The sequence below is a fragment of the Ixodes scapularis genome, unplaced genomic scaffold (genome assembly GCF_016920785.2).
Source record: "Ixodes scapularis isolate PalLabHiFi unplaced genomic scaffold, ASM1692078v2 PGA_scaffold0__279_contigs__length_252992795, whole genome shotgun sequence".
In the NCBI taxonomy this organism is placed as follows: domain Eukaryota; kingdom Metazoa; phylum Arthropoda; class Arachnida; order Ixodida; family Ixodidae; genus Ixodes; species Ixodes scapularis.
In genome coordinates, this window is record NW_024609835.1 from 216,323,802 (window position 1) to 216,346,334 (window position 22,533).

General features: G+C 47.7%; 1 protein-coding gene across 1 annotated transcript in view; it reads right to left on the minus strand.

The window, feature by feature from the left end:
- LOC120838741 overlaps window positions 1-4,281 on the minus strand; it is a gene marked incomplete at its 3' end in the record, with an annotated part of 39,079 nt that extends 34,798 nt beyond the window's left edge. Inside the window, exons 1-2 of the mRNA XM_042294059.1 lie at window positions 4,254-4,281; window positions 3,609-4,164 (exon numbers count right to left, since the gene is read on the minus strand). Of these exons, the coding sequence (XP_042149993.1) occupies window positions 3,609-4,164; window positions 4,254-4,281 (584 nt within the window). The remainder of the gene's footprint in view (window positions 1-3,608; window positions 4,165-4,253) is intronic.
- Window positions 4,282-22,533: the final 18,252 nt, after the last annotated feature.

Consider the following 22,533-nt stretch of genomic DNA (forward strand, 5'->3'; position numbering starts at 1 on the left):
GGTTACCTGTGCAATGTTTATTCGAAAAGTGGACTATGTGCAATAAAATGTTTCTGATCAGCACTGTTACTACTCGATTGACAGACAGCTCTTCGTACATTAAAACAACAGTCTAGGGTGATTTCTGCAAACCGACAATGCTCAAGAGCTGCAAGCAGGTTTGCTCTTTTTTAGGAAGTCATGTGATAGGGGGTATTTGGGGAGGGGGGGTTGATATGATGGGGAATATACCATTTCCACATGCTTTTGACGCTATGTGATTAGATACCCCATGTCATAATGGCTAAGATATAGGCACTATGATTTGAAAACATAAGCAGTTTTACGAAGCCTAGAAAGTAGATGAAACATGCCGTCAGAGAGGACTTGGCAGTTTTTTTTAATTGCATATCTGTGTGGAGCAGTGAGCCTGGAATTCCCTTAGGCAGTAGTTCACAAGTTGAGAATAGCAGGAGAACCCTCCTCTCTCTACGCATTAGGGACAAACACTGGAAAGGAGGGGAGTGGAGAGGAGGAAACCACCATTCCTGAAAAGAAACGGAGGTTTTCTCCTCTCCACTCCCCTATTCTTGAGATGCAACAGTGTTTAGAGGAATCTGAAGTTCTGTACATGTCTAGGCTTGACGTACATAGCTTCTTGACCTTAGCGGGAAGTTGTCGCCGAGATAGTCACGAAGGAAGTCTCTTATCGGGTACTCGGCGTCCACATCACGAGGGCTAGAGACCGGATGAGGGAAAATTTTCTCGTACTCTGCGACGTCAGCATTCCAGCCAATGTTGTACCTCTCAGAGTGAAGTTCACAAAAATTGTGAAGTACACACACTGCTGCTGCCATGGTGGGGGACAAACTTGTAGTCAATATCCGCTCGCTTCAGTACAATGCGCCACCTTCCCTTCAATCTGCCAAACGCCTGTTCCACCACAATGCGGGCACTGCTCAGATATGTGTTAAATGAATCATCTCTTTGTGATATCCCATTCTTTGTGGCTACATATCCTTTGAGGATCCAAGGCAGAAGCGGGTACGCTGGGTCTCCCACGAGCATCAAAGGAATTGGTCTACCATTAACCACACAATCTTCTGTTGGTAGAAGCCTGTCACTGTGTCGGTACAGACCATACAGCTTGAGGACAGTCGCGTCGTGGGCACTTCCCGGCACACTGCATGATAGGCTTCGGAACCTGAACGGGCAGAAATATAATACATGAAACATTTCCTTGAAGCAATCAACGATGGTGACACTTGATGTACTATATATAGCTACAAAAACATATGCCAACAGTAGAGCTGCTTTTTAACCGTTTCGTGGAAGACCTTTTTGTAAGCACTGCAGACTACTTTTTGCTATTATATAAACGCTCTAAAATGCTGTGCACGAACTTCACATTTCTTGCACAGGATGCAAATAAAAAAACATTCACAATGATGAAATTGGTCTGAGTCATCTTGGAGATGCCAAAAGTCAATTTTGGAGAAGCAAAAAACTTTTGTAGCAAATACTTTCTCAGAACAAGTATTAATACAGCTGAAAATAGAGGTTGGTCTATAATTGCCTAGATCACTGGGGTCTCCACTTTTGTATGAAAAGGAACTGTAGCTACCTTTAACGCGTCGGAATATGTCGCAAAGTAAAATTATTTGTTGAATAATGATGCCAAAGTTGGAGCAAGCATTTCAATATTATGTTTGAGCAACGACAGGAATACCAATACCAGCACCTAAGTATTTTCGCAGTTGCTATTACCTCATGACACGGTACGTCGATGTATCCAAAAGTGGAACTGTGCCGGGATGGTAAGAGTTTGTCCGCATCCGGCATGGCAGAACGCAGGCTGACATCAACAGTGCAGAAGTGTGTGTTAAGCCAATCGGTTACATAGGTTGTCCCCTCAGTGTTATCAGGAAACACCTTTTTTGTGACAGTCAGTCGGATAACAGAATTTATTATACTCCAGAGAATTTGGTGATAGCGGCGCGGACATGTATATGTACAGTAATATTTATTTTTCTGCTGACGCATTAAAGGGGTCCTGCAATGACTTTTTTACTAACTTTTAATTTGCACCGAACCTGAGCGCACTGAACGTAGTAACTTAGTGAAACATTTCTTTTCTCAAAATTTCCTTTATTCTAAAAGTTATAGGCAAATTAAAATTACAAAAACACGCAAAAAATAACCTCCCTCATGACGTCCTTGGTTGCTCGAGAGTGGCCGTGAACTAGAAGAGAAGTAGTGAGCTCATCGAGCGCTCACGGCGGCCGCACTCCGTGTCGACGGCGCGAGAGGGCACCATTAAAGCGTGTTCTGGATAGGCTGTATGCAGCGGGCAGCCAGAGCGGCTCTCATTGCATTTGCTGCGCGATTAAATACTAATTCGGAATGACACTTCACTGGCCACAAACGACAGCAAACAAGGGGTAAAGATCCGTTCAGAATGGGAGCTACTTTGCGCTGCCATACCGCGAAACGGCCAAACCGCAAGACAAAGCTTCTCGCCGAAGGCCTTCGGAAAGCTCAGAGCCGGTCGGATCCTCCTGCACATACGACAGCAGCGCCGCCGCGTACATCCGGGACCTTTCCGTGTCGGCGCCTGATCCCACCACTCCTTTCTAGTATGCGCCACCATTTCCACCGCTTGGTGGCGGGTATGTCGACGGGTCATTTCTTGTTTCCGTACTTTATGAAGTGCATTTGTTTCTTTTTTGACCTAAAATACTGAACAAAAATTACTTTTATAAAAAATTGAAACGGTTCGCGCCACTTATATTTTGTATTTCGACTAAAAAAAAAGCTTTTAGCGGCTCTGACCAGTAGTAAGCCCAGGACCAAAAACGTCACATTTTGCGCGCTTTCGGTACCACGGGTCGCCCTCGTCGGTGGAGGAGGTTTCCGCGTCGTCCGGTTAAAATATGGCGCACTGATATTTAGTTACTCTCTCCATGCCCGCTGGCTTGCCTGAACCCCGAGGGACCTGGAAACCGCAAAAAAGATAGACGCTTAAATATGATTGCAGGGCCGCTTTAAGGCAGCCGCTTTATTTTGATGTAGGGTAAAAACCAAGGAACTCCTTTCGTAACACTTTTGCTTTCCCGAATACTCGTCTTCATAATGTTTGTCATCGCTTTGAATCACATACTTTGAAAGATAAGCTCTGTTCAGACGCATGTGTTTGACTTTGTTAAGAGTGCTTGCATCGAGCTGTTGCTATGGCAACCATTACGACAATCCAAAGGGGGGCGCTGTGCTGCACGACGCAATGCAATGCAACGCGGTCGATGCAAATGTGTGAACCAGCTTTTACATGCATTTCCCAACACCTGCTCGACAGAAAATGCCGCACTCCAGTATCATCTCATTTGCGACTACACACCGACTTGTTTGTGAAAGTGCCACCTTGATGTTTACAGCACCAGATGGCAATAACTTATTTTTGCTTTCTTTGAGATGTATTCTTTCAGATGATGACACACTCCACTGGTAAAAATTTCGCTTCCGTCGACCTTTGTTAAAATCAAGACCGGATAGGAAATATATTTCCCATGGCCCATGGAAGGATTAAACAACTACCTCAATTGCTTCGAAACGCGTTTAGCAAAAATACTTACACTCCTCTGTCATCCACGACAGCTTGCATGTTGAAGGACGGCCAAAGCTTCCTATTGACGAAGTCTCGGTAGCCCTTCCTTGGAGCCAGAATTGGGATGTTTGTGCCGTCGATGGCCCCCCAGATCTGAGGAATGTGGCAGCTCCCTTCAAAATTGGCAGCTATCTGTCGTGCCTCCTCAACATTTGGCAGTCGAATAAAGTCCATCATAAACTTGGTTGTCAGTGTTTGGCAGAGCAGATACACGTACTTCTTTACGGTACTCTTGTGCACGCCGAACTGGTTGGCCACAACTCTGTATTCGCAGCAGCTGGCAAGCTTGTACAGAGCTATGGCCACCCTCTTGTCCACTTCCACAGAAGGCCTCACACACTGAAGATGGGGGGACATATGTGGTGCAACGAGAGCAACCAACTCTACAAATAACGACCTAGACATGCGGAAGTTTTCTTTCCAATCATCATCGTGGAACTTAGTTTGAACAATTCGCTCCCACCAATCTCCAGACCTCGTCTTCATCCAAATCGTCCTCTGCACTAGTTCCACGCATCCCAATCCTGCAGCATAAAAAAATGGCACACCTGTGGAATGCAATACAGAACAACAAAATGTATGACTCCTTAAATAGAAGAGCTTGTACTCTTACCTCGTATTACATGTATGTCATCTGTCATTGTTACATAGTTCCCTTTTGCTGCTACCGGATTCACTTGTATGGGTGCAATTAAATTTAGGTTCGAATCACATTTTACCCGTAATTATTCTAGGAGCCTTAAACAAAGTGCACTGCAAAGACTAACAAGTTCTTTAATTCTGTCAAATCAATTGGCATGTTCAAAGGAGGGGGCTGCAGAGTAAGTCGAATGAGCATCTTGCTAGATGCTCATTCGTCATTCGCACTTGATGAACCATGTGAGTGTGTGGGAATTGAGGGAGAATATTTTATTTAACGTAGTGTCTAGAGTACCGTCTGACGGCACTCTTGCAGAGCGTTCAAGTGCCGTCCGACGGTACTCCACTCACGCGTTCAAGTGCCGTCCGAAAGTGGCCGTGACGTCACACAGCTGCGTTGGCGCTGTCGACGGCATTGGGCATACGCAGTTGCTTCGCCTCATCCGAATTTGGTTTCTGCGCACGCGCAGTGCCCACACCTGGTGTGGGCAAACGAGGGCTTGTTTGTAAACAGCGTGTCGGTCTATACACTCCGTGCGACGCGACCGGCGCGCCGCCGCGCGGCCGTCACCGAAGGTAGGCAGTGAGAGCCCCAGCGAAACGAAACCACGCCGCGTACCTTGGTACGCATTGAAGTCGGAGCGGTGCGGTTGCGCTGGGTTGACAGCATGAACTGCTGCGTCGCTAAGTGCTCCAATAGTTATGCGTCGTATCTCGTGAGGACGAAGTTTTATAGTTTTTCACCTCGCCGATGTTTTGTGGGACAGCGACAACGATGGACCCGTGCCGTACGACGAGAGAAATTTGGTCTCCGGATCATGTCTGCCACTGTGTCGGCACGGCTGTCATTTTCTACACTGCCGCTTTGCGCTCTGCGTTAGTTTTCGTACCAGTAACGCCTACCTATCTCAGCTCGAACTGAAATGCCATCCCACACTCGGGGGTATGCAGTGCGAATTTCGTTGAAGGAATGCCCTTCAAGGAAGTTTCGTCCCCATCGTACGTGTCGATGATATTTCCGTGCCAGTATGGCACACAGTTTGTACTTCATGAAGAAAGATTCGGACGGTACAAAAAGTGACAAATATGAATCTAATGAAAACTACAATGAAACTTGGAATCAATGAACAATCAATGTTTAAGTATGGAAGTTTATGTGGTGTGCTTTCTTTTTTGATCAGCCTCCTTTTTTATGTGGAAACGCTGACACCCCGAGTCTTGTAGTCAATCATTTTTTTTCTCGACTTTAGAGCTACCACTGGTCCCTTCTACCTGTAAAGTGTGCACCTCCCGGCCATGATCAGTGGTATTCTTTTGACAGCCTTTGACCGTCAAAACCGGTTCCCATTTAGTTACGCCGCCCAAAAATATTTCCACCTGGTTAAACTATGCCGCCTCATTTAGTTATCATAAGTGTTTTGTCAAGTTACGGTTGTCCAAGTACCACTGAGCCGAAAATCAGCACCTCGCACAACCAGATTACTACACAACAGCTGACCGCAAAAGCCTTTGACGGCCAAACCGTGTGTCGACCGGCATTTTCGTTTTCTCGGCTTTGAAGCCGCCTTTCGTAAGGTTGTTTCAATTGGAAGTACAGTGCACTAGTCCCTTCCTACCCGTAAAGTCTCCATCTCCCACGACGAGTGGTATATATTCTCTTCACAGCCCTTTCACGGTCAAAACCGTTTCCCATTCAGTTACGCCGCCCAAACCAAATTTCCACCTGGTTTCTCTATGCCACATATTTTTGGTATTTTAACTGTTGTTTCAAGTTACGGCCATGTCCAAGAACCTGTGTGTCCAAATCTGCACTTCGCACAGCCCGGTTATAACAACATTTTGGATCCAATATTGGATATTCCTGACAGCTTTATTCCTTTATTCGTTAGAACCATAACTTTCACACCTGCTGTCTTAATAAAACTTGGCCCACTTAGTGCAAGTACTTAGTGAACATCTCATTTGCCTCCAAATATCGTCGTTCCAGCAGTCCTACGTTTACAGCGACGAGCGAAACAAATTTCCCACTGAGAGCAATTATGGTGGCGGCCGTCTTGCTTTTCAAAAAATTGCTCAAACACCTTTTTCGACCACAACTAAAGAAATTACCCCTGATAACGACTCAAACTCAATACATAAGAAGCCGAGAACAGCTAAATGCCCTCCTTAAATCTCTCCCAGCAATCATGCAACGTCACCCTCAACTTATCGGCTCAAAAAGCAAAAATTCCGTCCGTGCGCGCTTTCGCCGCCACAGCTTCGCACGCGAAAAGGCGCCGCAGGCTGCTGAGCGCGCCTCACTGTCGAACGCCAGCTCCTCCGCTAGCGGCGCTACGCGCGTTTTTCAAAGCGCCCCCTATAGTTCCCGCACGGAGCGTATAAAACAAGCTCTCAAATTAGTTTCTCGAGGCAGATTATAGCTTAGCGGTAAGATGCCTGTCTCACAAGTAGGCGATCCCCGGTTCGATCCCCGCTGTGGGCTTGATTTTTTGTTTTTGTTTTCTCGAATATTTTATTTTGGCGACACATTTAACAATATTTACATTTATTATCTTTTTTGTTTCACGATTAACACAGAGACAGAAAACGAATGTTTCCGCCGAAGTTTCGCTGAACGAAGTGGTATGGGACTTCGTTTCCGGAGGTGCATCGGGTACAGCGGGCCTGGTTTGCCGGCTGGACGCCGCGAAGCGGCGTGTACGACGGGCCGAAATCGGTCAATAGTTTTGTAATTAGCAGCCGCCTACGGTCGCCGCGAAGCGGTGCGAACGCAGGTGGGGGGCTGTGTTAACGAGCTCTTCAGCGATACACGCACCGTCCGACTTTTTCGGACGGCACTTGTAGGCCCGATTGGAGTGCCGTCGGACGGCACTGTAGACACAGCCTTTGATTAAACTGTTTCTGCCCATTTCCAGGTTCTACGTTTAAGAGTGAACTGCCTGAAACACTATGCCGGATATCGGGCGACCGTGGCTACCCCTTTAGCACCCAAGGTGCCAGGCTAGTTAGAGTTTTGAGATATTTGCAAAATGAATGAGCACCCAGCCACGGCAACGCACTCGCGTTGGGCGTCGGTAAGAGCTAGGTTTTTATGTGAGCATTCGAAAATATCACATGCAAGCATGCTGAAAGATTCTGCCCAGTAGCAATCTCTTTACAGGTCTGGGCTTGTTTAAATGTCCGCAGTGTCTAGCGCAACGTCCTACGGAACTCGAAATAAAAGTTAGTCACGCCCTGTATAACCTACGCAACCTGTGTTTCGCTTTACGTCCGAAACATGACGTAAATACAAATGTAAATTAGTGCTGCTTTACGTCCGATACAGCATTCGTGAATTGGTTACAATCTCGATTCTTTGCGTACTTTGTTGAGGGGGAATATTCCTCGCATATCCAGGCTGCTGAGATTGCGTGGTTCGATGCTCGTCATCTCTTTTTCTTCTCTTATTTCACCTCTTTTAGGACAATTCATTGCTTTTCTTTTTTTTTTTTTTTTTTTTGGGGGGGGGGGGGGGGTGAGACTATTTTGCCGGCAGCCGGCACAGTAGCCCGGGAAGAAAATGCCGGCAGTATCGGACGGCGCGTGTATCAGTGGGGAGCTCGTTAACACAGCCCCTGCCCGCGTTCACGCCGCTTCGCGGCGACAGTCTGCGGCTGCTCATTAGAAATATATTGACCCATTTGGCCCACCAGTACCACCGCTTCGCGGGAGCCTGCCGGCGGCCCAAGTCCCGCTGTCCTCCAGTCACCCCCCAAAGGAAAGTGTTCCGTCAGCAACATTCGTTTTTTTTTTTTTTTTTTTCAGTGTTAATTTGAAAAGATATGTCGTAAATATCGCCTAATGCCTCAACAAAAAACAAAATTCCAAAGAAAAAAAGAAAAAAAAATTCACATGGGGGATCGGACCAGGTTCCTCTGCATATGAGGCTAACACCTTGCCCACTGAGCTAATTCAGAGCTTCCGATAACGGTGTTCACAGTCCGTTTTATACGAGACCCAATAGGGGACAACTACTGGCACCTTTTACCCCGGATTATTGTGCCGGCTGCCGGCAGAATATCCACTTCCTTATTTTTTTTTTTCGGCATGAAAACACTTTTTGATATTGTTGCCGCGTTTGTTACACCTGCTTGTAGCCCTTGCTGGCTCGTGCAGAGAACAGAGCTGGTATGGCTAAAGCCTGGTTCAGACTAGTTCAGACAGTTGCGTTTGATTGCGTTCAACTGCGTTGTGGCTGCGAAAAACCAGGACAACCCTGCTGCTTATATCTTATGCCAAGATAATTCCCTGAATTGGATTCCACGCTTCATGCGAAGCACAGATGTTCCGGTGACTCGCTTTCTGTTCTCGATGCAACGCAGTCAAACGCGCTAAAACGCAAGTGCCTGAACCAGGCCGCGAGGGTCTATTGTCATTCTCACACTCGGGCAGCTCCCTTGAAACAGCTCTTTATTTAACACTGCCTAAGACGTCACAGGCGTACAGCTCAACTACGCCAGATGACGTACCTTGAATGACAGCCAGCTCTAGTGAGGTCCAGCCGCTGGTCAGGAAAGGACGCAGCGGCGTAATGCCGCTACGTATGCGTCGGCAGCGGTGTTGATGTTGAAGAAAGGTGGCAACGAAGACGGCATGATGAAGGTTTGTCCATGCGGCAACCAGCGAAACAAAATAGAGCTGCTGAAACACCAAGCAGAGCGCCAGCACCGCTGCGCTGTCAGCCATTTTCGCTGCTCCGATGGCTCCGAGGTGCCGCTGCGAGCTCAATTGCGACTTCCGCCACGCTAGGCAAACCGGAAAATCCGGAAGCAATCGAAAGGTCACGAGGTTTGCGTTGTGATCATTCGACACGAGGTGTCGCTACTGGTCGATCCGAAACCATGTAAACGCAGTGGTTGAAGTGGATCCGATTCGCCAACTGGATCCGATGCGCTGCTGTCGCATCCATGTAAACGTAGCCAGTGAGCGGCATTCCTTTCAGCACGGGGAGAAGTCGGATGCCCCGAGTGAGATGTCGTTTCGTGTCTTCGAACATCTGTGTGCTCGTGAATGACGGTGGTGCCGAGGAGTATCGCCAATGCCATCCAAGCCACACGAATTTCCTCGCCTCTGCCGACTACGCAAGCGGACGCTTTGCCCACCTTACGTGCGGGACCCAGGTTCGCTTTTCTCATCCGTGTAGCATTTTTTTTTATTGTTATTGCCTGTTTTTGGCGTGTGTCTAGTATTTTTCGTGTTGTAAGATAACCAATCTAGTTTTAGTAGCATTGTTTGTTTTGCACCGAGAACCACTATCTGTGCGCCGGTTAGCACTATATAATCGCAGTGGATGTGTAGCATCATGAGCTGATGTGAATGGATAGCAATATGAAAATCATAAATAAGATGCCAAGATGGCTTTTCTGAAGAGTTTGGCTTGTTTATCCTGTGTATTCATTTAAACTGGTTCAAATGGTAATGAAGTACACAAACCTAAGCAGCAGGGGCAGTTCACACAGCATGACCCGGCGTTTGCCCAGCATTCACCCAGCACGACCCAGCAACTGACCAGCTCGGCCAGCACGGCAAGCTAGACATGCTGGAGCAATAACCCAGCAGGAGGCTGGGATGTTGGGACCAGCTTGTGCTGGGACCAGCTTGCGTTGGGACCATCACGGCGAGCTGGGCATGCTTGAGCAATAACCCAGCATGAAGCTATTTAGGATGCTTGGACTAGCTTGTGCTGTTTCTTTTAATAGGGTAACCCGCCCAGTGCAGCCCACTTCACCATGGTGCAGCACGTCTTATCTACCAGCGTTCGCGAATCGTTGCGAAAGTGCCCCGTAAGCAACCAGCAAAAGCAAAAGCTGCAAGCAGTCCTGCAGTTTACCTCACCAATGTTTATGGAAACTCCCGCGAAGACTAACATCCTGCTGTACCGCATTGAAACCAGTGACTCGCCACCTCTGAAGTGCAACCCTCGACCAATCAGCGTCCATAAAAGGGCACTCCTAGATGCGGCGCTCTTGAGATGATTAATAGTTGTTTAGCGTAAGTCGAAAAGCCTTTGCATGTTCCTCGTTGTTCTCTCTCCGAAAAAAAGATGGAACAGCCAGACTCTGTGTGGATTACAGGCGGCTTAGCAATGTGTCCCTTCATGACAGCTACCTTTTCCCCAGCATTTCCTCTGTGATGTATGCGCTCGGTAACGCGACCATGTTTAGAACGTTGGATTACGGCCACGGGTTTCTTCAAAACCAGACTCACGAACCAGCCGTCCTAAAACATGCTTTCATCTGCCGCAGAGAGTTTTTTTTAGTTCACCCGAGTGCCATTTGGCTTGTCTGACCCTCAGTCAGTTTTCAACGCCTGATGTAAGTTGCACTTGGGAACTCGAAGTACGAGTTTGCCATGACATACATAAATTACGGGCTTGTTTTCTCGACGAACTATTAAGGATCATGTCGAACACCTTCGCATCGTACTTGAATGAATGCGTAATGCTGGTCTCACTATCTACCGCGAAAAAGTTAGGTTGGCCACTCCCAAAGTTAACCTCTTTGAATTCGTTGTGGATAACGGCACTCTCCACCTCAACGAAGATAAGTTGCGCGCTCTAACGGAATGCCCAAGCCCACATAACGTAAAAAGCCTGCAAAATTACCTCGGAATGTCTGCGTTCTACAGGAAGTTCATTCCCAACTGTTCTGAGTTAGTCTAACGGCTCAATCAGCTTCTAAAAAAGGGCGTCTGGTAATGTTGGGCAGAACAACAACAATGAACATTCGCATCACTTTCAAAAGCCGGGCCTCACAACGCTTCCCTACGGAAAATCCCAGTATAACTTTTCACTATCCGGATTATAGAAATTGAAATTTGTTTCAGGAAAACCAAAATCCAGATTGCCAACCAAGGAATAATTTTTGAAAACCTGAAATCCAGATAGATTCCTTATAGATTTCTAGTTCCACAATCCAGACAGCGAAAATATATACTGTTTTTTTTCGGTAGGGAATTGTCTAGAGCTCCCAGACTTGAACAAAATCTTCGTTATGCAGACAAATGCAAGCGACTGTGGCCTGGGTGCCTTCTTGCTGCAGGAGTATGACAATATGTTTAGGCCAGTTGATATTTCACCAGTCACACACTAACTCTATCCGAGCGCAAATACAGTGTCGCAGTACGTTAATATCCCGCCATTATTTGTGTCTCGAAGCCCTTCTACATCTAGCTAGATGGCGCAATGTTCCAGCTTCAATCTTATCACTTGGCGCTCTCATGGCCAAGGGGACTTAGGAATCCAACTGGACGTCTTTGTCTTTGGGCGCTTACGCCACAACAGTACGACTACTCCATCGTGAACGAAGAAACGAAGAAAGTTGCTGATGCGCTTTCTCCTGCTCCACTTCGCGAGGAACACCATCAGAATACCCATGGCTTGGTGACCGTCGCGGCCACGGCATGAGGATTCCCAGATTCACGGTGCGGTGCATTGGTGAGCCGCAGAGAGTTTTGCCAGGTGCAGCTGGATGACGAACCCTGTTGACGCGCGTCCGATTGCCTGGCAGCAAGAGGTCCGGTTGACCGCTCAAGTGACACGAAGTTCGACTCCTAATTGATGAACGACGATGGCCTCCTGCTGCTCTGCATCCTCCAGGCCAACGACGATCCGGATAGCTCGGTGTTACGGACCGTGATTGTCCGTTAGCTGCGTAAACTTTTTATTCGATACATGCATGACTCAGCCTTGGCAGGACGCATCAGTGGGAGCAAAACCTACGAAAAGTTATCCCAAATTGTTATCTGGCCAGGCATGACGCAGGACGTGCTCCGAAATGCTCGTGGATACTCGGTGTGCCAGAAGGCAAAATCACTTGATGGTCTGCCGCCCGGTGTCATGCAACCAATCGTGAGCCCGACCTCTAGCCAGAATTGTTGCTCTGGCGTCATGGGCCACTGCTCACGCTGTCCCCATGACAATCAGTACTTGTTCGTGGTAACCGAGCACTTCACGAAGTAGGTTGAGTTTTTTCCTTTGCAAAGGCTAGGTTTGCAAAAAGTCCGCGACTGCCTGCTGGAAACATTTGCTAGGTTCGGCTTTCTAGCGCAAATTATAAGCGATACTTCCTTCTACCTAACGAGTAAAGTATATGTGGATACATGCACGGTGCTGGATATTTGGCACAAGGGACCTACCCCATACAACCCGAAAGCAAACATCAAGCAAAGGGTAAATGGGAACCTTCAGATTATGTTAGTGGCCTACACCGAGCTCCACAAGGACTGGGACGCAAAACTGCCGGAGCTGGCATTCGCAACCCGTACAAATCGTGATCGGCCAACGGGTCTCAATCCTACCCCATTGAATTTCAACAAGGAGCTCCCGTCCCTGCTTTTTAACCGCCTCTTTTCTACAGAGTCTGGGGGAAGGCTTCGCCCCTACGTGAAGTCTCAGGGAACCCGCGAAAGCGCTTCTCCGACAACCTTCGAGAGGCTCGAGAAATTTTCGACGTCACCTGAGTGCAATAGTCAAAAGAGTACAACCGGGGCGACGTGACCTGCATGTTGAGGTGGGACATTTTGTTCACCGGCGTATTCACACACTGAGTGACGCCGCTCGAGACTTCGCAGCCTCCGTCGCAAAGAGACGGGAATGTTCGTTTCGCGTGCATGCAAAGTGCTTACCGCTCACTTACAAACTAGTTCACTGTGAGTCTAGTGAAAAACCGGACCTGTTCATGTCATCGACCTAAAACGACTTTTACAAAGCAGAAGACGAATATTTCTCGATGAACCCGAACGACACTGACGGCATTCCAGTTCCGGAAGGTCCCTCGTCTCTATGTCGGCGATAGAGCCTGCGACGTCGGTGACACCAAAAAAGAGGGACCCTTTTTTTTCCCTCCGCTTTGGTTCTCCTGTATTTTCGCGGGTAGTCTTCTACTTCCACGGATCTTCTCCCTTTTCAAGAGAGGGAGGAGAAGTTTGCGTGCCCAACTCCAATTCGTTATTTCTACCTTTCTGAAAGGGGTGCAAAAATAACGTCAAGCTCAACCCCCAACTAAGCACCCATGTCGTCTGCTTAGCTTTTTCTCCACGAAGGTGCCTCGAGGAAAACACCGTCACCACACTCCACCATCGGAACGACATGGTGGCCGGGCTCGTGGTGGACCGGGCCACCAAGGACGACGGCGCGTCGGGGGTGGCCCAGGGAACCGTGGATCATAGACCGCAACCACCCCCTACAGGACGGCCCGACGGACCCGGCCTGTGCTCAAGATGCAGCGGACGGCCACATCGTATGGTCACTAACCAAGACCGTGCTCGAGGAGCACACCTGTGTTGGGCGGCACACGAACGCGAGCACCTTCATGGAGAGAGGGCGGACGTCGAACGTATCGCGCGCATAAAGTCCTGGCAAGCGCGACCTTCAACGGGCGATTGCGCTCATTTAGCGGCGCCGTACGGACCTGCTACGCCAGTCCTTCCAAAAGCGCCATCAATACCCTGACGCCCCCAACGACGAGATTGTCAACGACATGCCGGTCAAAGCTTTCTTTTTTTTTTTTGGGGGGGGGGGGGGGGGGGAGGGTGAAGTCTGGGCACCCTGGCAAATCCCCAGCTCATTTTCCAAACTACGGTGCATAGGCGCAGACTTTTCGGCGGGGTGGCGGAGTCAAGCTGGTCACGCGCACATCGCACGCGTCACCTTGATAAGACAGATGAGAGGCGGCGCGCAGGCAGTCGCTGCCCGGACTCAAGTGCCACATAAACAACGTTAGTGTGTCGATCGTCTCTTCCATGTCCAATTAAATGTAGTTTCTTGTTCTTCAAACCGCTGGCTCCGTGCTATTGCTCCGAGTCAGGTGTGCAGCAACGCAAACCGAAGAAAGGTCTCAATATATAGACGGGATCCTGTATGCTAATAACGATCCTATATAGACCGGCACGCTGTTTACAAACAAGCCCGCGTTTGCCCACACCAGGTGTGGGCACTGCGCGTGCGCAGAAACCGGATTTGCGTGAAGTGAGGCGTCCGCGCATGCGCAGTGCCGTCGACAGCGCCACCGCAGCTGCGTGACGTCAGGGACGCGTGTTCGTCTATAGCAGGGGTGGCCAAGCTGCGGCTCGCGAGCCGCTTGCAGCTCTTCGCGTGTTAAAGTGCGGCTGATGGCTCCCTCCCCTAGCACCTCCCCCCCGCCACACACACATACACATACACACACACACCTGTTTCCCTCCCTGTCACATGAGCACTTCCCCAAAAAGAGAAATGGAACGGGTTTTAAATTGAGAGAGGTTGCGGTTTGGTAGTCGTATGCTACTGCTACTTTACGTACGGTTGGACTTCTTTTGACTCGGAAAGATTGCAAGTAGTTTGAGTTTCGTTATCTCTCTAGACAAAAGTTTGCCCCCCCCCCCCCCCTTCCCCGTCGCGGCTTTTGGAAGTTTTGGGGGTTTGTTTGCGGCTCTTAGACCGGGTCAGCCTGTCCACCCCTGCTATACAGTGTCCTGTATGCGGTTATGGATCCTATATATATATATCAGGGATGGGCAGTACTTCAAATACAAGTATTTCAAATACGTATTTCAAATAGTTTGTGTATTTTGTATATGTATTTAATTACAAATTTGACGTCTGTAATTAAATACTAAAACGTGGGTATTCCAAATAGAATTGTAATTAAATACAATTTTGTAGGCGAAAATACATCCCTCAAATTTCTTGTCACCGTCCAGAGCAGGAAAAAAAACTACGTTCTGCACCGAATGCAGTGTCTCTCAATCAAGCACACGCGTTTAGTGACTTTGTGATTACGGTGCGAGTCCAGGGCAAGAATAGTGACGAAATCAACGTTCACAGGCAGACTGGCTAAATAAGTGCCTGTGACAACTTGTGATGCTTTCCAGCCTGATTTCCATTCATATTCTTGCCTGGAACATTCTAAATACGCGGGCCATCCAGATTTTCGTAACTGGTGCGAGTTGCAAAAATAAAAAAAAATCTCTACCTAGTGCTGCGCGTCTTGGTATTCTCGGTTCTTTGTGTGTCTATACCAAAATGTAATCGACAAAAAAAGCTGCTTGAAGCTCTTTACTATTTTCACCTATTACGTCCAAGCTGATTACATTTTTTTGTGGTTATATTTCTATTCCGTTAATAGAGCCTCGCACACTAACTCCCGAGTGTGCGATGCAAAATTAAAATGAAATACCTAGAAACCCGTTGCCAGGTGCCCTGAAGTCGCTGACGCAAATTTGGGGAATGTATTTGGAAAAGTATTTGGATGAGACCAAATACATTTGGTTGTATTTGTATCTTGCACTGAAAATACTTTTTTTTTGGAAATGAAATTAGATTTGTACTTAAATACATTTTTGACAAAGTATTTTGTATTTGTATTTTGATACATATTTCCATGTATTTTGCCCATCCCTGATATATACACATGCATATATACGGGATGCTGTGTGAGGATTCTCATTCTCTATAGATATGTGGGATTCTGTATGCAAGCGTGCAAATCACAATTTTTATTTGCAAATCTAATTTTGTTCTACCATTTACGGATTAGTTTTCACAACCTTGTATGTGTGTTCTTTTGTATATATTTGTAGTTTTGGCATATTTTCTTTGATATTTTATTGAGGACTTTGTGTTTGGAATGTTCGAGTTTTGAGGAACATTGAAAGTATTTTCTGAATCATTTAAAAAATTTTTAAATGCGTGATTCCTCACATTTTATGTGAATATGTGTTTTCAAAATAGATATAAATGAATATTCTTGTTTTTGCACAATTATATGTGTATTGTCATACCTCAATATTTTGAGTGATATTGACGACTGTCCAACACTAACAATGTTCTGTTTCGCCTCTGATGTAGTGCAGCAGATGGTGTGAGCCATTCCTTGCAACCAAGCTCAGTGAATGTGATGAATGACGCAACAGATTCTGTGCCGCTGGGTCATGCCAGAGAGCCAAATCCCATACTCTCGAGCACTGGATCGACTTGAAAGGCTCTTATCATCAGCTTGAGTACACCAGAAGCTGAAGCAGAGTATAGCTTTGTATTAACCTAAATCCTTTTTTTTTTACAGAATGGCTGATACGGTTTAATCTTAGGTTTGATCCACTACGGGTAAATTCTCTCTATTGCCTAATCCGATTTACCTTATGATTTGACCAAGTACGGTTAGGCCAGCGGATTAGTTGTCTCCAGTTTCGTTTCCGGATTGGTTGCCTCCGCTTTAGTTTCCGGATTTCTTGTCTCCGCTTCATTTTCCTGATCCTCGAAATCCACTTTGCCTCCGGTCCTATATGACACTGTGACACTACGAATTCATTCCGGTTTAATTTCAAACCGCTCTTTATCGTAGGGTTATCAAGTAGCCCAGCTCCCCATCCTTCTCGATATCCAGATGAATGCAAAAAGAGCTTCACATGGCTTCTCGAGTCAGTCGTCCCTCCGTCGCCATTAATGTATGTAAGGTCTTTGTACTTCATTTTATCTCGCCTTAAGTTCGCCTCATTAAACGTTCGTTTTAACTTATCTTAATCAAGTTTATGTTTTCATTCGTGACAATATGATGCTGCTTGAAAGTGTTTATATCGAAAATAGTTTTTCTGCTTGCAAGGGGCCCTGCGTCTTCCAGCCCATAACTGCAAATAATATCCTCCAGAACGGTTACTCTACTATGACTATATATATATTCTGCGAGGATCAGTCGCGTTCATCGCAAACGTAGTTCAGTTCATCTAATAAAACAAGAACTTTATTACAATCCAGGTAACTTTTCAATAATTATAAAAGCTGCTATCTTTGTCATGCGTTGTCAGGAGCATACACGCACATCACACGCTACTGTACGCTAGAGAACGTAAAGTCATAAGAAATTAAACGACTCTGCTCATTCGAGAGTACTTGCAGCATCCAAAGGTTTACAGCCTTCTTAATAAAGAAAACTAAAATATCAAGCCAAGAAGCCCCCGGCACTACTTACAGACACTTCGTAGCGAAAAATAAATGGGCTCAGTGCTTTACTGATGTCACTATCGTCCGCCACTTTCGACCCTTGTATTGCAAGGAAATCCGGCTGTTCATTACCTATCAGGTGTTGTAGCTGGTACCGCTCCCTTGTCGAGCTCCCTTCTCGAACGTTTAAGGAGGCGAAACGGATGGTCATTTTGATTTCATTTCAATACTCACCCCATTATTAATGGCCAACACAATATCAAACCCAATAGAAATTATGTCTACAATATTGAAAATTCTCGCCCAGCTTGCTTGCTTGCCTTTGAACACATGGCACAGGAGTTGCAGCATTCCACGGTTCATCGTTACTCACTCAGAAATTGAATTTCCATCCAAGATCCTGATAGTGCCTTGTAACGGCCCCTTTTGGCCATCACCAACTGTCACCGTACGTGCATCCTCCCCTGAAGCGCCGTTGGCAGTCCGTCCTCCTTGGTCAATAGTGTCTCGAGAGGTTTGTTGCCAAGCCAGCTATTGGCTCCATGTCTTCGGCCATGTCATGGTGATCCTCCCAATCTACGAAGACCTCATATGTTGGGCGGACGTCCTCATCTTCTATCTTAGGTTTATGGGGCAGCAGACAACCTGGTGACTCGTCGTCTGTTGAACCATCGGCAGCAACCTGTGTCCTTGGAGGCTGTACCGGGGATGACGTAGCCAGAAAGGGGGCTGAAGCATCTGCGGTGAAATTGGTTTGTCCCTGGGATTTGCAACCTGGTCCATCAGAAGGTCGACCATGTCGTTTCCTGTTGCGGCATTCACCACGTCGGAATACATCTTCGTACACTCCTGCCTAGTGTGTCCATTGCGTCAGCAGCTTTCACACCGATGCACACGACACTCTTTCCGGATATTACCATTCTTTGGGCACCGCAGACAGAGCAGTGAACCCCCTGGGGCGATGACCAGTGCAGTGCATCCGGACAGTCGGAGGTGGTGCGGATGTTCCTCGATGATGACGCCTTCCTTTTGCGTTAGCCTCGCGATCCTCGTGTGTGATTGAAACCCCTTCAAACCGTTTGAGACGCCACGTCTCTCTTGCTATCTCCTCGACTTTGCTAGAGGGCTCCAGAGCCTATTACATGCTGTCGTCCGGCACATGATATGGTATGCAATAAAACTTGAGTCGCATTTCCGCCTTGCTCGGGTCAATAACGAAGGAACGCCTGCCCTTGACCTCAAAACCCTGAGCGTCCACTAAACTTTGCTTGGCATAGAGTGACTTCAGGGCGACCAGACAAGCGTGGTTCATTTGGTACTAACCACATCCGGCGATTTCTTGTAGGTCCCCGGCTTGTTAAATTTCTGCCTTGAATTCCTTGATGCGGAACGGACGTCCACCAATGTCGAAATGAAGCAAACCGAAGTTCAGTGCATGTACATCTGTCGGTAGCGTAGGCAGCATGACCCGGAGAGCTGCCTCGGCCCTTCGTTCACTAGTGAAACCACGGATATTACCCGTTAAAAACGCTCCTGAGGAGCCCATGTTTCTGCATTCGCTCGACTCGGCGGCCTGAAGAAGAATCCTTCACCCCCTGGCGCGCTTGCTCGCTGACCCGTGTGCATTACTCACCCTTTAAAAACAGCGTCGCTTTTATGCAACGTGCAAGAAATCAAAGCCGAGAAAAGCAAACAAAATAATGGGCAAATACGAAGGCTGGTAAAACACAGTCCCATCAAGCGTTGTGCGGCTTCAGGCGCACGACATAAACAGCTTTAGGTCCTGGTGGGCGGCGTGGTGATTCTCTTCTTCCGTTTGGTATCACCACGTAGTTGAAATCTCCGAGTCGACGAAGTATCTTGTAGGGTCCAGAGTACCGTTTCAGAAGTTTCTCTTTGAGACCGCGGCGATGACTCGGTCTCCGGGTTGTAAGTTGACGTCTCGAGGACGCAGATTGTATCGGCCAGCGCCGACACGTTGTTTTGCGTGAATCCGGAGTCGGGCGGGTTGGCAGATTTCTTCTGCCTGTTGGCAACCACCTAAGCCTCGTCGCTTCCATTGATAGCTGGTCTGCGGGTTAACATCACGTCCATAATTGTCGTTACTTACTGACCCTAAACCACTTTAACTGGTGTCGCTCAGGTAGTCTCTTGCACGGCCGTGTTGTAGGCAACCGCGACGCACGGCAACACCTCGTTCCACGTCTTGTGCTCAACGTCGTCGTACATGGAGATCATGTCGGCGATGGTCTTGTAGGGCCTCTCCGTAAGCCCGTTGGTCTGTTGGTGATACGCCGTGGTGCGACGATGGCTGGTGTGGCTAAGACGAACCATTTCTTGTGAGTTGTGCCATAAATGGCGGTCTGCGATCTGTAATTAAAACCTCGGGAGCGTCGTGCAAACGGACAATCAACTCGATAAAAAACCTGGTGGCTTCAAACCGTTTCCAACGAAAGGGCTTTGGTTTCCGCGTATCTTGTAAGGTGATCTGTGTTGATGATGATAATCGGTTTTCTTGCGGCGATGGTGTAAACGGTCAAAATAAGTCCATTCCGAGTTGTTGAAACCGAGAACTTGGCGGCGGAATTGGCTGAAGAAGTCTCGACGGCTTCGTGGGAGGTTTCTTGCGCTTTCGGCATTCACGGCACAATCGAGTGTAGAGATGAACGGTCATAGCCAGCTTGAGTACACTGCATTTTCCATGAATTTCGGCAAGTGTCCTGCTGTACTCGAGGCGCCCCGCCGTGGGGTTGTCATGGCACTCTTTGAAGATTTCCTCTCGAAGGCTGGAGGGAATCGCCAACAGCCTTGCTGCGCTGTCGTTGCAGAAGTTCTGCTTCTACGGCATCTCTCCCGGAAAAGAGAAAGTAGGCAGGGTTCGTAAGAACGCACGCGGAACCGTACTCGCTAGTCTTTCAAAGTGCACGATGAGTGCTCGCAGTTCAGACTCGCCTCGTTGGAGTGCTGCCCTGTCGCTAGCATCCAGAGAACCGAGGAAACACTTATCGTTGTCATCTTTGGTGCAGGTAGGACTAGCCTCGACGGGGGCCTCTGACAGGCAGCTGGCGTCATTGTGCTTCCTGCCGGACTTATACACCATGCTCATGTCGAACACCTGCATTCGTAGTCCCATCCTGACGAGGCGTCCGGAGGGGTCTTTCAGATTCGCGAGCGAGCAGTGCGAGTGCTTGTCTGTGCTCACTTGAAACGGCCTTCCATACAAATATGTGCGGAACATTGTTATTGCCGCGACGACAGCAAGGCATTCGTCATCAGTCTTTGAGAAGTTTCCTCCACATTAGACAGCAGACCACTTACGTAGGCGATGACTCGCTCTGCCTCTCTTGCCTTTGGGCTAGTAAAGCGCCAAGTCCGGTGTTACTGGCGTCCGTGGGAATCTGTTTCAATGAACTTGTCGACATGGCCAAGGATAGGGGGCGTCTGAAGTCTTCATTTGAGCTTATCGAATGACTGATGGTGTTCTTCTGTCCACTCCAACGTGACGGACTCCTTCGTGAATTCCGTCAGTGGCGCGGACAGCCTTGCCACGTCCCGAACAAACCGCCAGTAGTATTCACATAGTCCGAGAAATATTCTCGCGGCCTTATTGTTGCATGGCGGTGTAAATGCAGCTACGTCTCGGGTCTTCTTGGGGTCAGGGGTAACACCATCGTTGTTCACGGCGTGGCCTAAAAACTTTAGTTATCCATAAGCAAACCGACACTTTGTTGGCTTGAGTGACAGGCCGGCGGTCTCGAAGGCTTGAAGCACGGCTTGTAGTCGTCTCCGAAGTTCGTCAAAATCCCGTAAAAATACCACGCCATCACTCAGGTAAACGATGCACCACTGTCATATTAGACCTGCCAGCACAGTGTTCATGACACGCTGGAAGGCGTCTGGTGCTGTTCAAAGTCCGAACGGCGTCACTGTGAACTTGTACAGTCCGTCGGGAGTGACGGAGGTTGTTTTCTCACGGATGGGTTCGTCGACTTCAATCTGTCAGTAGCCACTCTTCAAATCCACTGACGAAAAATATCAGCAGTGGCGTAGTCGGTCTAGCGTAATGTCAATTCAGGGCAGAGAAGATAGATCCTTCTCAGTCACAGCGTTCAGTCGAGGATAGTCGAAGCAGGACTTCAGTATTCCATCCCACTTCTTTATATGGACGACCGGGGACGCCCTCGGATTTCTTGAGGTTTGAATGATGTCGGCGTCAAACATTTCCTAGACTTGACCTTGAATCCACTTCCTTTCCTTTAACCCTTTAACCCGCAGATCAACAATATTGTAGACCTAAGTAAAAAGGACTCTAAAATGAGACGGAATCTAAATACAAACACACGTTGCTAAATTTAGCTTTCTTGAGACACATGTTCTTCATTATAGTTGATAAAACTATTAATAGACGCCGCAAGCTGCTGCTTCAGTGGTCAAAAGCGCGCGTTTTGTCATTCTCTGGCGTTCTGCTTGGTGGCTGCATTCTCGGAGCTGCGGAAAGCGTTTATCTTAGATAAGCGAATTTATATTTTACAACTTCGTAAAAGCATGCACCAGTAACACCGTATAGAAATATTGTCACGTTTAGGTGCGTGAAATGCTCCCAGGCGGTCCGCGATCATAGTCGACAAAATTGTTGAGTTGCCAGTTCACGGCAAAGACGCCCACCTCATGCTGGTATAGCGAAAGTGTTGCACGCGTGCCCCTACAGCTTTGGTATTGGAATTATTTATCGACAATAGCTCTCGTATTAAAATTAAATTGGTGTGTAATATCTAGGCTTACATTTCATGTTCTAAGCACAAAAAGAAAAACACTTACAAAGCACTGTGTAAGTGATTCTTTTGTGTGTTTGTGTGTGTCTGCGTTTGCGACTTTAGGGTATCTGTTTCTCGAGTGCGCTGTTGGTGTATGTCCTAGTTCCCGCAGTGTTTTTTAGAGATGATTTTGTGGAGCAGGTAATGTCCGTTTAGAAATAAGACTGTTTATTGATCTATATGCAGTTCAAGCTTCCTTTTTTTTTCTTTTTTTTTTGTGACCATGGACAAGACTACGTTTTATGGGAAACCCAGAGCGGAGCGAGGTGTAGCCCTTGTTCCACTGCACCCGAGTGACTCGGAGCTTGACTCAAGCGATGACGACGTACCTCGTGAAACAGAAGGTGCGGACGCACCAGAAAGGTCAGCAAGCAAAGACGAATGCGCGACCACAACTTTTGCTTCGAAAGCGGGTACCGGTTCATCGCGTCAAAAATGCTCACTCAGAGCTGCCAGCACCTGCCCTCCAAAAAAAGAAAAAGAGG